Here is a 17,381-nt window from a genome sequence, read left to right as displayed (position 1 = left end):
TTTATTTTAATGACAATTTTTTCAATTGCAATGCAAGCTTTAGGTGTAAATTTACATAAAAATGACTTTTATTTTATAACGGAAAAAATAAAAGTCCTCAAATGAGTTTTTTTTATGACGGATATTTAAAACTCTTTTCTTAAGAGTTTCATACGAACTTTTATTTTTACTTTGAAAAATATCTGTTTTATTTAACTGTTATAAAATAACTTTTTTTAATATCACTTATAACCATTACGGTCCCTGCTTTTTTCTTTGAAAAATATCTGTTTTATATAACTGTTATAAAATAACTTTTTTTAATATCACTTATAACCATTACGGTCCCTGCTTTTTTCACTTCAAAGGAATAATTAATCAAACGCACTAAAAAATATTATTACACAGAAAAAAGAAATTCATAATTGGAATGAATTTTGTAATAAATATTATTAATCGAACTTGACTTTTTTTTCCCAAACTTATTTCATTCAAAATAAGAACATGTTCATAAATATTATAAAATTTTACATGACGGACATTTTTGCTTTTTTTACTTAATTTTTTTAATAAATTGCATTATAATTGTATTATATAATGAATTAGTGCAAAAATATTTGCATAATAGCCATATATTGGCCAATATTTTAAGATAAAAAGGAGAATATCTGAAACTTAAAAATTATCATTAAACATAATAAAACATTCATAAATATAAAAGCATTTCATCCTCTTAAATCAATTTAATATTTTTCGCGCTTTTTATATCATTTTGTAGCTGAAAATCATAAAAAAACTAAAAATTTTCCATGCAAAATTTCAAACATTTTTGAACAACATAAAAATAAAAATGAAATTGAAATTATATTTTTCAAGCCTTCTAGATTTTATTTCAAAACATAAAATATTAAAAAAATCATACTATTTAAGAAATTATTTATAAATGTTATGAATTGAAATCAATGAATTCGAATCATAATATTTATGTTGAAACTTTTTTCTGTGTATAATGGAAACATAGGTTTCAGTTTTTACTAAAATTGTCCAGACTTTTTAGTGACTCAGTATTTTATTGCTAGGTTTAATGAATGGTATGAAATGTTAATAATCGATTTTTGATTATTCGATCAACCATTTTCAATTCGATTAATTAATCGATTAATCGAACAGAAAAATCGATTTTTTTGGTCGCTTACGATTTTTTTTAAAAGAATTTTGTATTGTAAATTTGGTTTTGTTTTCTAAGGGATTGAGATCTGGCGATTGGGATGGCCACTTTGAAGTAATGGTTGTTGTTGTAACACCTTAAATTATACAATTTTGTAACTTCGGCGTTCCGCAACGAGGTCAATACATTGTGCTGCTTTAATACATTTGGGCCGCCACGATCTATGCGGAACCAGAACCTCCGAGTCTGCTACAGACGGTGGGCGACCTGCAAGTACAACATGAATTTCATGACCTGTAACCGTGTTATTGATGGCGTCTCTATGAAGTCGTTCAAAGCTACAGTATTACGATCCAATATATCTTACACAAACCTTCGTATGTTTTCCTCGTATACATGAAAAAACATTTAGGTATTTTTAAAAATTTTAAATATCTTTTAGCTTTTTCACTTCACTTTTTAATTGAGGTATTTTGATTCTCTAAAATAACCGATGTTGACTTTTGTTAATTTAGCACTCAACACTGTAAATATGGATATAAATTTACCTTTAGGAATCACATTACTTTCTGTCCTTGTAAATCTCTATACTCATTCATAGCAAATGTTTGTACATATGTTGTTGAATTACAACAAGTCATGGTTTAAATATATTGGTCAAACGCATAATAAAACTTTCATAAAAAGAAACATTATTATTATTAAATTTTACTCCCTTCTCTACCATTTCCCCCCAAAAAAAAATATTATGTCTGTCTGTAAATTATAATATTGTATTATTAAATCTTGCAGTCTAATTGGAATCATTGGTTGTTTAGTTTTAATGATGGTTTTATGAACCTTAGAACAAACATTATAGCTATTTGCTTAATTTGTACAACAGTAATTTAGTTTTGTTCACTATATACTTAGTATTTGACCACACAATCTCTTAACCAACTTAAGAACCACACAAATAAATACATTTTCAATTACAATTTATAAGTAAGAAGATATACACATCTGCTCAAAATAATAGATACACCAAAATTTATTTTTTAAAAACGAAAAAAAATAATGGTATATTGTAAAATTATAAAAAAAATTCAGTCGATTTTTATTTATAGTTAAAAGGAGAGTAAAAAACAAAAACAAAATATTTCATAATTAATAATAAATATTATAAAGTAAATTAAATTTCTTAAATTTCGAAAAATTTGGTGCTCATAATAATAGATACATTTTTAAAAATTCTTATTAAACAAAAGCTAATAAATTTTATCTTAAAAAAATTAGTTTATTATTAAAGTAAAGCTAGTATCCAGTATATCCACCTTTGTTTTGTAAAACTTTCTCCACTCTTCTGGGCATACTGGATATCAAGTTCTGACACTTCTCCAATGGAATCTCGTACCATATTTTTTGCGTTTTCTCCCATAAATCGTCTTTATTTTTGAAAACTTCCTTCGAAAGCCTTATCTTTAATTCACTCCACAAGTTTTCTATTGGGTTTAAATCAGGGGATTGGCTGGGCCAGCTTAAAACAGGTACGTTATTCTCCAAGAACCAGTTTTTAACTAATCTTGAACTATGTTTTGGGTCGTTGTCCTGCTGGAATGTCCATATTAATGGCATATTTTCCGATGCATATGGAAGCATTACGTTTTCCAATATGTCTCTATACCCACTAGCATTCATGGTATCTTCTATTCGGAATATCGGACCAACACCATTCCATGAAAAGCAACCCCAAACCATTATGTTTCCCCCGCCATGTTTTACCGTCTTTTTTGTAAATTTAACGTGGAATTCTTTTCCTTTTGGTCGGCGTACATTTCTTTGGCAGTCGTTTCCAAACAAATTTATTTTTGTTTCGTCGCTCCATAAAATATTTCTCCATTTTTTTTCGCCTTCACACCCGGACCATTGTAAGTGCTCTTTAGCAAATTCTAATCTTGTCTTGATATTTTTTTGGCGCATTAGTGGCACTTTTCTGGCAATTCTTCCCGGCAATTTAGCTTGTAAAAGACGACGACGAACTGTTTGTGGACTGATTTCGTTACATAGCTCCGCAGAAATAGCTTTCGATGATATGAAAGGGTCTTTTTTAACCATAAGGACGATCCGCCTATCTGTTTCTGGACTGGTTTTCTTTGGTCTACCGCGAGTTTCTCTTTTTTGTTTTTTAGATAAAGCATTTTGGACAAAATGTAAAGATCTTCCTATGCTCTTTGCTATTTCCCGTAATGATTTTCCTTGATTTCTCATCGTTTGAACAATTTTTTTCTCATCTTCGGTACAATGATGATTTCGTCCCATTTTCTTCAAAAGAGTCCTATTTTTTATATAATTGTTGCTAAAATTTAAATTATACTTACTGTTTCACGTAAATAGGAACAAAAAATTGCACAAAAAAAAAATTGTATATAAACAAATTACAAATTACTGATGTGTATCTATTTTTATGAGCAAATAATTTTTTGTAATTCAAATAAATTCGTTTTTAAAAATCAACATGAAAGCAAATAGTTGCCAGATTTTTGACTGACATGACATTGCCAGATAGAAATTTTAATAATATGATGTATTCTTAACGCTTGCGAGGAAATTTTCAATGTTACCGCCATTTAAATTTTTTCCAATTAGGTGTATCTATTATTTTGAGCAGATGTGTACATACATAAGTACACAATTTATTATTCAAAGAAAACTTTTTCTTTTATAGGCTAGAAATGCATTTTATCATTAATTTGAAATTATTATAAACAGGTGTGAATTCCTCACAATTTATATTATATATTTTAATATACAGATATGCAGGTAGTTGCTAGAATTATATTTGATTGTTTTAAAGGAAGTGTAGTTAAATATATAATGTTATGTATGTTTGTATAACTCATTGGACTGAGAAAAATTACAGATGAATACAATTTTGTATAAGTCCATTAATCCACTGGACGCCGTGAAGTAGGGTGGTCTGGCCAGTTAGATAGGTGTATGTGTCATGAGGACACTGACCACATGCTGGGTATACGGTGGAGACGTTATGGTCTTTGCGAGACCAGAAGGCATTAAGACTGTTACTTCATACTGATCTCTGTTGTTCCAAAACGACTCTTGTTTTCGCGACGTTTATTATTGACGGTGGGCGAATTTCTGCTACCTCAGAATGGGATGCCGTTCAATGCTGTCATAGCTATGAACAAAAGGATCATGCATATACCTCTGTATGCTCTCCTCGTATATAAGAAGAAAATCTTTGACATATCTCGGGGATACTCCAACTGTGAGATGTCAAAGTTTGGATAACATGCCAGAAGGAACTGTTTTGTATTTATGACGTTGTGTTCCTTGACCGGTAGAACCTTAGTCTCTTTGCTACATCTTTTTGATGGTAGATATAAAAATACCTCGGAAGTGTTGCTATTTGTCATGTAGGTATTGTTGAGTACAACAAGAATCTTTTTTGACATTTGCCAAACGCCCCCTTGTGTTACGAGTAAAATTTGTTTGTTGTAATTTTATACACTTCCCAGCAAAAAAAGTGAGGAAGAAGATGCAGAATTTTCACAACAAATAGCATGCTTGATGTACTTCCAATTTTGGTGAAAAAGCTATGAATTTTACATCAGCTTGCCATTGGAGGGATGTTGTTCATTTTTGACAACTTTTTACTTAATAAATTCGATGCGATTAAATTTCGATTTTAAGGTGTTATTTTAATGTAGGTAGTGGATACCTATATTTTTTGGCATCTTGGATGGAAATATAAATAATAGAAAAAAGTGATGTAATTGAGCATTTATGAATTGATTTTAATGTAGTTATAAAATTTATGAAACAATGCCCAGCAAAAAAAGTGAGGAAGAAGATGCAGAATTTTCACAACAAATAGCATGCTTGATGTACTTCCAATTTTGGTGAAAAAGCTATGAATTTTACATTAGCTTGTCATTGGAGGGATGTTGTTAATTTTTGACAACTTTTTACTTAATAAATTCGATGCTTTCGATGCGATTAAATTTCGATTTTAAGGTGTTATTTTAATGTAGGTAGTGGATACCTATATTTTTTGGCATCTTGGATGGAAATATAAATAATAGAAAAAAAGTGATGTAATTGAGCATTTATGAATTGATTTTAATGTAGTTATAAAATTTAGCATTTTAAAACCTAAAATTCATTAAAATTAATAAAATGTGATAATCACAATTTAATTAAAAGAAAACATATTTTAGTTTTCGTTTAATTAGTTGCAATTATATGAAGTATTTAATTATAAATAATTTAATATTTATTAAAATTAAAGGCTTTCATTCAATAAAAAAACAGGTACATATTCAATTGGAGGTACATATTCAGTAGGATAAATAAAATAAATTTAATTCAATATTTGAATATATACAAAACAAATTGTTGATAAGTAAGAAATATGAATAATTTAATTATATTTAATATAATATTTTTAAAAACGGGAACAAAATAAAGCAAATTCAATATTTAATTAAATAAAAAAAATAATTGTTGAGAACTAAAAAATTGAGGGGTATTTTTATACCAATTCATTGTCTGTGAGTTGCAAAACCTTTTCCGAATCCCCATCTTTGGGGGAGTCTATAGAATCTATTTTTGGCCATCTTTAAAGCGTCTCTTAACGTATTCTTAAAAGATTTTTCTGAACTATTTTCATCATAAGTTCCTTCTGAAAAACAATAATGAAATAATTTAATATTAATTTTGTAAATTAAATTAAAATTAAATACTTACGAAATAGTATATTAACAAATTTTGGGTAATTTAGAAGTCTCTGTTCATTATGACTTCCTTCTACATTAAAGTCAACCAACAATTTGTGAGACAAAATGTCTGTAAGGCCTTTTTTAGTCCTCTTTTTCCGGCTATTGCTCTTATAGATGAAATCTGAATAATATAATGAAAAAAAAATATTTATAATGCCAATATCCAATAATATCTCATCATTGGAATGTTGCAACAACAACTCCTTTGCTTTTAACAGTTGATTTTCTAAGCCGATATGGATGTACTTTCCTGGTGCGACGGTTCTCTCTAAACATTGTTTTTTTCTTTTATGAGGCCACCAACACTAATGGGTACATCCATATTTTCGGCTTTTAGAATTTTAAGGAGGCTGTTGCAACATTCTACTGATGTGTTGTGTTATATTGTATAAACCAACCCGCGAGCTTCTGCCTTAAGGATTGTGGCGATTCCTGTATACAATTATACTCCTCATTTATTTCCAACTGTGGGACATTAATTGAAGTTTGAGTGATGGAAGCATTTAAAATTTTGTTAAGGCGAGATTTACCTGAGATTTTTATACAAATTAATAAATTTTTTATTATTTTTTCACTTTTTCACGACTTATTCAGTTTTGTGTTTAATTTTTTTATTTTTGCGCGTCGTTTTTGTAGTGATGAAGGCATTCAAATTAATAGTTGCGGTTACTCGGTTTCGTACAAGAATGAGTAGTCGAACCACTGAACAAAATAATATTTTATTGACTTACATGTTTAGGAAAATAATTGTTTTATTTGCAAAATAAAAATATGTTTAATTATTAACAATTCTAAACGGGTTTAAATTACATATTATTACAAATTGTTATTAATAGTACTTAATGTATGGGTACTTGTGTTAACAACTTTAATTAGTAACCATAATATAAATCATAAATAATAACAACACTAATCAGCTGTCTGAATGTAAACAAATTCAACTTTTGTGTTTTTTTAAATTTATAAAAAGTAAATAAAATATGTACATTACAAAACATAAATATATGAAACAATGGTTGATTAATTTTAATGATTAAAAAATGTAAAAATTGTTTGTATACTAATTTTTACAGGTTTTAATAAATTTTATAAAATTCAAAAAATGTAGGAAACAATACATCAACGAAATATTTATAATTCAGTGTCAAATACCCATATTTAAAATCACATCTTCAGAGGTAGAAAAGATTCATTTGCAACTTTAGATGTGATTAAAATGTCATATGTAAAGATGCACTTCCATTATTTTTTGCTGGGTGGTTGATTAATTTTAATGATTAAAAAATGTAAAAATTTTTTGTATACCAATTTTTACAGGTTTTAATAAATTTTATAAAATTCAAAAAATGTTGGAAACAATTACATCAACGAAATATTTATAATTCAGTGTCAAATACCCATATTTAAAATCACATCTTCAGAGGTAGAAAGGATTCATTTGCAACTTTAGATGTGATTAAAATGTCATATGTAAAGATGCACTTCCATTATTTTTTGCTGGGTTGTAAGTCAATAATTAAGTTCAATATCAACCGATTAACCCCCATTAACACGAGTTCTGGTTATATGTTAACTAATAGTTATACTGACAGTTTTCATACAAAAATAATTTTAACCGACTATATAAATTTGAGTTAACACATAACCAGACTTCGTGTTAATGGGGGAAAATATATTATATTTAAGTAACCTTTGTGAATTTCTCCAGCAAACAATTGTTTACATTTTTTTAATAAAATATTGCTCAAAAAACATCTCCATCTGGCTTCGTATTGCATAAAGGAACGAAAACTCATTTTTGTTTACCCGTAACTCAAGATGTTGGGGGTGTTTGGCAAATTTCAAAAAATTATTCTTGTTGTACGAACAACACCTACCTTCTCAGACATTTCTACTTCATTCTTTTTTGGAACACTGTGTAATTTTATAGGAATAATACTTGGTGAAGTTACTCCAACATTTTTGTGTTGGACTGCTGAGTTGTAATAGTGTTTAGAGTGCTTTGCAAATTGTTTCAATCGCAGGCAAAAGTGTATTGATCTTCTTGAATAGTATTTGTGTAAAAGTATTTAATCTACTTGTAAACATTTTTTTGTGTTCTTTTCCTCAAAACTATTCAGCAAGTCCACTTATTTTTCGCTTATCAAATACTTCTACTATATTTGTTTTATATTTTCAATAGTCTGACTAATTTGTAAACACTTGCTTGTTTCTTAATTTCCTATTTATGACGTCATTTCTATTTTAAGTGCATATGGAAGCAGATAAAGCGTTATTTTGTTTTTAAATCAATTGTTGTGTGGAAATACCATTATCTTTGATTAGTTTTGTGCAGGGATAGAAATTAACAATTTTTTTAAAGTTTAAAATTAAAAAGACATCGTTGCTGCTGTCCCTACAAAAGTGCTATGTATTTTTCAATAATTTTTCAGAAATAACAGTTTAATTTTTATATGGAAGTTATATAAAATTACTAGAGTCCGACAGGATTGGTTATGGATTAGGCTAAAAATCGACCTAATACCGAAACTTTTATAATTGAAAAACAAAGATTAAGCATCGTGTAAAAATTATTACTCCAAAAAAACAAGATTAATTGAGTACACAATGTATGTAAATTGGGTTCTGTAGAGCTCCTTGAAATGATCTAAAACTTGCTCTATAATTAGAATATTGTAACTATTTTTTTGGGTAAATTAATAGTGAAATTGAAAAGTTTCGATTTGTTTTGGATTACGCTGAATAATGAGTTTTATGCCGAAAATTAGGTTCGGTTTCGGCATGAAAAAGACAGTTTCTAAAAATTACACTATATGTTTTATATAATTTATTTTTTTGTTAAAATATACATTCAGTGACAATACAATGGAAACTTTTTTGAAAACTATATTCCCCAATTTAAATTTTCAAAAACATAACCTCTCACTAAAAAATAGGGAAAAAAATAATTTTTATTCGAATGAATAAAATTTTCCAGTTTAGAATAAAAAATTATTCGACCAATAATTTTCGAATAATCGAATAAATTTATTTTCATGTTAAAATTTAAAATAGTTTTATAGAAATATTAATGAAAAAAACTGAAATCAACAAATCCTGCAATTTATAATTTTAACAAAAATGTTCATCATTTGAATTTTTATCAGATACAACTTAACTAAGATCTCACTATACAATTTTACCAAAACACGAAAACCGTGTTGCTTTTTAAAGCCTATTGCCGTTCTCTATGAATTGCGCTAGAATGCTAATTAATACTATAAATACACTAGAAACATGATCAAATGATATTGTTTAATATAGATAAAATTGGTCCATGATTGACATATGGTCAATAAAGCATACTCCCGAAAAAGTATAGAGATAAAAGTCAACAAGTATAAGTTTCATGATTGGTAAAAATTTTGCTTAGATTCTAGATATGTATGTATGAAAATGAAATTGAGTATTTTAATGGTTCATGTCCGACCGTACCTTCTTACTAGGGTTGTAAATGACTGATTACAATCCAAAAAGTTACGTGTTTTGTAGTGGTATTCACAATCGATCTCAGATCTGAAACTCATAGATAACTTATGGGATTTTTTAAATTGAAAAAATACTGTCTAAAAAATTTTACCACGAATGATGCGGTTATAAGGCAAAACATTTCAAATTAGACGATTGACTATAATTGGATGAATGATGAATCATCACTAAGGGATATCTCATAAAAGCAATCTTCCTTATTTCAATAATTATATCCTACACCACCATAGTGGGGAGGGTATTATGCGTTTGTGCAGATGTTTGTAACGCCCAAAAATATTAGTCTAACACCCACCTTAAAGTATACCGATCGACTTAGAATCACTTTCAGAAACACTTCCTTGTGCGCAGAGTTCAGGCCGCAATTTTGAAGATAATTCGATCAAATTTGGTACATATTATTTTTTCCTCCCAAGAACCAAGCCTATTGAAACTGGCTGAAATCGGTCCATTATTTCACCTAGAACATATTATTTTTTCCTCCCAAGAACCAAGCCTATTGAAACTGGCTGAAATCGGTCCATTATTTCACCTAGCCCCCATACAAATGTCCTTCCGAAATTGGACTTTATCGGTCATAAATGTTTAATTTATAAATGTTTTATATATACAAAATTCATGTCACCAAATTTTGTTACGATCGGTTCATAATTAGTCATAGCTCCCATATAGACCCTCTTCCGAAAATCACTTTAACGTACATAAATCGCTTAAAAATGTTGGTATACTCACAAAATTCAACATAGTAAACCTTCATATATAGACATAAATCACACGAACTAATTTCATGGTGATCGGTCCATAATTGATCATAACACCCATATAAGGCCCACTTCCGAAAATCACTCAAAAATATAAATTATTGAAATTTTAAAAGAAAAATGTTTTCGCTCTTTTACTTAGTGTAGGGTATTATATGGTCGGGCTTGAACGACCATACTTTCTTACTTGTTTTAATTGAACATGAGCCATTGCACGATAAATAACATATATAAATTTCATAATGGAATCATGTGGGATTATTGAAAATAATGAATATATTTGCTAAAATGTATTTACGTTTTTACGTATATTTTTTAAACTAATTGTCCAGTTTAATTAAATTTTTTGTTTTAATTTTTATTTATTAATTCTTCATTACTTAATGAACTAACAATAATTATTTCAAATCTTAAATCTAATAACCAGGGCAAGGATTTCTATGCAAATGCATGTTTTTAGTCACTAATTCAAAATCACTTTTGACAATTTGTCTTTCCGAATCGAAGAATTTGCAATAAAATGGCATCGATTTGTTGTTGCATATTTTGTTATAAATGCATATTTTGCATATTTTTCTTTTATATGCATATATTTAGCATAGTTTTCCATTTTATTGCATATTTAATTTTCTTTTGGATATATTTTTATATTAGTGTAAACTGAACATTAGTCCGTACCTCAAAAAAATTCCCCGTACACCCCCTAATGTAATATATTTATGCAAGACAGTTACGAACCTTTTTTTTTTGCCGAACGTAGGGGTCGCCTTTTTACATTTTTCGTTATATCTTTGCCATTTACAGTCTGGTCTTTAAGTATATATATCAATATTTTTGTCTCGGGAAGACCAATGTTTTGCTCTTAGGGCCATAGACCTCAAGACCATTCCGCTCTAGTATTTATCCACCAGATCTTTGTTCCTACCACCATAATGTCAGAAAATTAATGCTTGCAAGAAATCATTAAATTTTTGCTAAGGAAGCAATTTGATAATACCTGCAGAACAGTCTGCATTTACCGTCGGATGTATACATATGATGTAACGAAATCGTGTCTTTTTGTCAAAGATAATTCGACAAAATTTGGTACAATCTTTTCTATTGCTCCATAGACGAAGTCCATTATTTCTCCTAGCCTCCACATAATTACCCTATCTGAAAATAGTGAAATTTATATTTTTATTTTATTAATAAATATATTATTTATAGATTTTTGGTAATTATTCGAACTTTCTATATATATAATTTGAAAGTAAATTTTTAATTAGGCTTAAGTTCATTTTTATTATAATTTATTTGTAATAATTCAAAGAATATCACTGAATACTAAAATTTTAGACAATTGGCAAATTGTTGGAATGCATTTTCTACCCTGCCAAGGGCGTCATCAACAATCTTCATTGTCAAGGTCTATTTGTAAATATCATTTAACTTACTATTATTAGGAATTGGGCCGTGTCCAGAAACTTCTGGTTGCCAATTAGGCAACAGAAATGATAGCTACCAGTTGCCATCTATATCTATAATACCATTTAGGTAACTGACAACGCAACAGAAGTACGGTTGCCAACCATAATCGACATATAAATGTTATATGTGTACAATAAAGGGAACATTCAGTGGACCCACATGAGCTGTACAAGACGAAATGCTTTGGACGGCTACCTGTGAACCTATATGTGTACAAACTTTGACTCAATTTGTATATTAATACACGCCATACTTAAGCAGAACAATATTTCTTTTCCTCAAACTCCTCTTTTACAACATTCGCAAGTCTATGAGTTTGTTCGATAGTACTGTGTTTTCTTCTAAATCTTAATTGATGATTCGGAATACAATTGTTTTCAGCTTTGATATATTAGAAAATAGGCAGATGCTTCTGTATGATACTACTTTTGTGTGATCTTTTCCCGGCTTTAGTATCACCGTAACTAGTGAAACCTCCAATTCATGGCGTAATATAGCATTACAAAACATCTTGATACTGATTTTGCCATTACCAGGCGCTTTCTTGGAGTTTAAATCAACAATAGCCTTTTCGGTCTCTCGAACCTCAAAACGTTGGGGCACGGCTGCTCCAAAGTGGGCTACTACAAAGTGGGTGACTACAAAATTGCTTCAGTTGATGTGTTCTGATTAACAAATAGATTCACATTTATCAGTATCAATTCTTGCCCAACCACCACTTGAATTTCGCAGGGGGGGTTAACAGGTCAGGTCTTTTAAGACATTTTGTGGTTCGCCATTTTTCGAAATTTTGATATTTTTATCATTGTATTGTCAACCTCTTAATTTCGCAAGGGTAACAAAATGTTTTTTCAAAATGTTTTGTAGAAACTTCAAAAATATATTTTAAAAAAACCTCTTTGTTACTATTTGGATGTATTCGTTTTTAAAATGCATAAAGTCTATGTATGCATATAAAGAAAATAAGGTTAATAATCTGACTATTAAAAAAAAAGTCATAACTGTCCCTGTTTGTAGGTGTTAATTATTGTGTACTATAATAGAATAGAAAGTAAATAATTTGTATGTTGTTTCTAACCATTTCATTGCAGTTACCTAACAGAGTGTTACGATGAATTGGGTACACAATACAAAGTGCCCATCTATTGTCTCTCATATCCCATAAATATTGTGAAAGAGGAAAATGGTCGTGACTCACCTGCCGAATTTTCAGAACCTGTTGATGGGGGCACAGAAATATTCTTGAAACTGAGAATATCCTCCATAATGACAGATGTCAAATTACCGGTTTATTCCAAAGATACAGTGGGACAATGTAAAAAGAAATTACAGGTGAATTGAACTAAAAATTTATTTGGTTTTAATATTGTGAATTAATTATTATTTTTGTTTGTTTTATTTTAAAGGCTATGGAAGGTGTGGATGCCTGCTGTCAAAGATGGTTTTATAGCGGTAAACTATTGGGCGATAAAGTGCCCATTGAAGAGTGTAACATACAAAATGGTTACGTTGTCCAAGTCATTGTAAATACAGAGCATTACAACCATGACAATAGCACAAGTATTGCCATTGCAAGCTAGCCAATGTCAACCTTAAATAACTATCAACACCACAACAACTACTATTCTTGCAACGAAATTAAACAACAAAATTACTACTGCAACAATAGCAACCAGATGAATATGAATAAGAACTGCAATTGCATCATTTTAAACAATTTAAGTACTATAAATAAAGGAAATTCTAATTGTAATTTTAATTCTATTAATAATTGTAACTACTTAAAACTAAATTTACATAATTCTTGTCAACACAAAAATTGTGTTTACTACCAATACAAACGCTGTCACTATGAACAAATTTCGAAAGAAGCATTTGCTAAAGCTGCTACTGGTAAAAGGAATACCTTTAGCAGTTGCTGTAAACTTGTAAAAATATCAATGATATTGTTGTTGTTTTTAATTATTTTACATTTCGTTGCAAATTTGTTGTTAAATTAAAAATTATGAAGTGAAAAAAGTCAAAAAAAAAAACAAATGATTTTGTGTGTTTTTATTTTCATTTACGATTTTCCCTGAAAAAAAATTATATGCATACATATATTTATAGCAATAGCAATTAAATTTAGAACAGCGAAACAAACAATTTAAACTGAAATACTTTTTGTACATTATTATTTTTTAAAAAATTAAATTAAATATATTTTCTATTATATATTCTTCTTTTTTTTTAATAATTTTTCTATATTTAACTCTAATATAAATATAAATATTATTTTTGTTGTTTATAGCAGTTAGTTTAATATTAAATTAAATTCAAATAAAAAAAACTAACAAAAATTTAAAAAAATATGAAAAAATTAAAAAAAAAATTATAGAAAAGAAAACAAAATATTAACTAATTTTAAGTAAATACAAGTTTAGTTTGAAATTAATTTAATAACAACAAGCAACAATTTTTTTTAATTTAAATTAATAAAAAATTTTTTTATTTAACAAACAGAAACAACAACAAAACCACACACATAAAACCCTTTAACACTAAGTTTAAATGAAAAACAATTTGAAAACCATAAACAAACTACTCATAATTAAAAATTAAAACAAAAAAAAGAAAAATAAAATATAAATAAATACAAATAGCATTGTATACTTTATGCGTAACATGTACACAGCCATATTTAAACAAAAAATAAAAAAACGAGAAAAAAACAAAAATAAAATAATATAAAAAAACAAACAAACAAACCCAAAAAGCAATTAATTTAAATACAATATATATTAATTAAATTATTTAAAACATTAAACATCAAAAACAGCAGCAGCAACAACATCAACAACAACAAATCTGATACCAACTAATCGTTTGCATTAATAAATTATAATAAAACAAAAACGATAACGAAAACAACAAAAATATTAAATTTATACATACATTTTAGTTTGTAAACAAGTGCTCTCCCCCCTGATCAATTTCAAATGCCTGCATTCATTCATTTATTCGATCACCCTCTCTCTTGCTTATGGTGGTGTGCATTAACAAATGCATTGAATGTTTGTTTGTATTTGAAATCGAGCTAAGAGTACTTTTGTGTAAATCAAAAACAAATAAATAAATTAAAAAAAAAAAACTTAATAAAATATAATAAAAAAAATATACCTACTACAAAATAATAAAAATTAATTTGCTAATGTTAATTAAAACGTTTGGTTTGTAATGTGACACTGGGTTCATTAAATTTGAGTGCTTTTTGTTGTGGGTTTGTTCTGTCATTGTGTTAATTACTTTAAATGTTTTAGCGGCATGTTTTTAATTAGTGAATTATTTTGTTTTTCTGACTTTTCTGCTGGTTGGCAGAAAATGCTCTTTTGTTCGAAATGGTTCGAATAATTAGCTTAGTGTTGTGAAAAATCACTTATAATGGTCAAGATTTTCTTAAATTATTTTCTGGTTGTAGAGTTTTATTAAAAGGGAGAGAGATATACACGATCATGATAAACACGACAATTAGCTTAATAATAAGTATAAGTATAGAAGGTTAGAGGGAGAGCTAGGTTAGGTTGTCAGACAAGCCGCATAGTGGAGACAGCCAAAAGGTCCCTTTTAGGGTTGTTAATTTCCCGACCTTTTTTTTATTCCCGGGAATCGGAAAAAATTGTTTAAACATTCCCGGGTACCCTGCTATTCCCGAAATATATAACCATACTGTAAATTAGTAATATTATAGCAATATTTCATATAAAAACTTAGTGTTATAATCATTGGTAGGCAAAAAGAGGCATTTAATATGTGTGCTCTTTTGGGTAAAAAACATCAAGAAACTGAATGAATTGTGTGTATTTTTACGCTCTATTACGCTCTTTTGTTCACATTCGGGTTGTTTGACGAAAATCATCGTTACCTGAACAATATGAACGCCTACCATGGGTTATAATCATTATATATAGAGCTTCGTGTTAATTAATTCAATTTGAGCTTAATTCACTAAAATCTTAATCCGTAATTAAAAAATGTAAGACTTTCATTCCATAAATCCATTCACAATATATAATTCTTTAGCTCCATTCAAAAACTTAATTTAACTTTAATTAATTCAAACTTTGAATGATTGAAAAATTGAGTTGAAATGTTTTTTCTTCATTCAGTTTTATTTGCAAAATGAATTGAAAAACATTTTCTTAAGCCTTTTAGTAAAAGCAATGAATTCATTATTATGGCCGAGATATACAGCCCAATTATGAATAAAAATTCCCCGGGAGTTTTTTCCCTTTTCTCATTTTTCCTATTCAAATTCAATGGGAAAAAACTCCCGGGGAACAAACTCCCGTGGAATTTTTTATTCATAATTGGGCTGATAAACAAAAAACTGTAAAAAAAACTTTTCACTTTTTTTGTGAAAAACATAGAGCTCTAACTTGTTTTCTTTGTAGTTTCGTCAGTTTTGAATTCCCAAGAATCCCGAATAAAAATCCCGGGAATCGGGTAGTGAAAATTTGATAAAATTCCCCGGAATTTCCGGGATAAAAACCCTAGTCCCTTTGTGTTACCTTAAAATAAAAATATGTCAGTCTTTTTTAGAAATTAAAAGAGAAGGGGAGAGTCAGACGAAATGAAGAAGTAGAAGAAGTGAAGAGTAAGTAGGTCCGAAAAAAATAGAGGAGAGGAGAATATTAAGCACCAGTCTATTGACGGATATTGGGTCTCTCCGCATTCGTTTTTTCGTATTAGAGATTATGGCATTCGATATCGAACAAGAAATTTGGTACATTTTATCACAATTACGATATCGAAATTATTTTTCGATACGATAGCTCATTCGATCACGAGTGCGGTAATTTGGCCACTGATTAGCCAATTGCTATTCCTGATAAAAGCATTAATGCACTCTAACTTCATGTCCGAAAGCTCAGAAAGACTATTTAGGGAATGATGTCCCAGAAACCTTGTACGTAGATCTCTTAATGCCGGAAAATGACAAAGTACATGAAAAATAGTCTCATCTTCCTCTTCATCTTAAACTTCTAAATAAGTCGTTATAGGGAAGGCCATGTCTCCTTGCATGATTGCCAAATGTGCAGTGTCCGGTTATCACCGAAACTACGATACTAAATTGTGAACGTGACAGGTCAAGAAGATATGTTGTCCGGCCTCGGTTTAGTCGAGGCCATATCATTCCGGTTAACGTACATAGGAAGTCTATTTCTCCGTCAGACATCATGGCGCCTTTTTTCGCCAAAGCATTAGCAACACAGTTGACCGTAATATCTCCGTTTCCACGTACCCACATGAGTATGACTGTTGAATATCTCGCTATCCTATTTAAGTATTCCCGGCATTCCTGGACTAAGTTTGATGTTGTAAACACACCTGTTAGAGATTTTATTTCGGCTTGACTTCATTCGGAACTCTTAATTACGAATTCCTGAATATAGACACCCGGAACTAACTCATCTCTCTTTCTAGAGCCGTTCGTATAGACCAGCGAAATGCAAACTCACACCACTACAGTTTTTAGATATTGTAGTTGTATGAGTTGAGAATTATTCTCTGGCAAAAACAAAAACAACTAGCTGAAATAATGAAATAAACAAACATAAAAGCGTAACACAACCTGCTTCTATCAATGCTCATGCGAGACTGACTGTTTTTATACAATGTGTGTGCTTGCGTACATGTGAAAATAAAAACAAGAGAGCT

The 17,381-nt window shown here is 29.1% G+C and overlaps 1 protein-coding gene and 1 long non-coding RNA gene across 2 annotated transcripts in view; one reads left to right on the top strand and one right to left on the bottom strand.

Annotated features, from left to right (window-relative positions):
* The window catches only part of LOC135960593 (ubiquitin domain-containing protein 1), a 21,730-nt gene extending 6,843 nt beyond the window's left edge, over positions 1–14,887 (top strand). The window contains exons 3-4 of the mRNA XM_065511919.1: positions 12,776–13,016; positions 13,091–14,887. Coding sequence (XP_065367991.1) covers positions 12,776–13,016; positions 13,091–13,264 — 415 coding nt within the window. The 3' untranslated portion in view covers positions 13,265–14,887. The remainder of the gene's footprint in view (positions 1–12,775; positions 13,017–13,090) is intronic.
* On the bottom strand, positions 5,404–6,538 carry LOC135949028 (uncharacterized). Its single transcript, XR_010575847.1, has 4 exons — positions 6,456–6,538; positions 6,324–6,390; positions 5,894–6,046; positions 5,404–5,828 (listed from the first exon to the last, which is right to left on the bottom strand). It is a non-coding gene; the product is annotated as an uncharacterized LOC135949028 (long non-coding RNA).
* Positions 14,888–17,381: the final 2,494 nt, after the last annotated feature.

This window comes from Calliphora vicina, chromosome 1, assembly GCF_958450345.1.
Source record: "Calliphora vicina chromosome 1, idCalVici1.1, whole genome shotgun sequence".
NCBI lineage: Eukaryota > Metazoa > Arthropoda > Insecta > Diptera > Calliphoridae > Calliphora > Calliphora vicina.
This window is presented reverse-complemented; position numbering and strand designations above follow the sequence as displayed.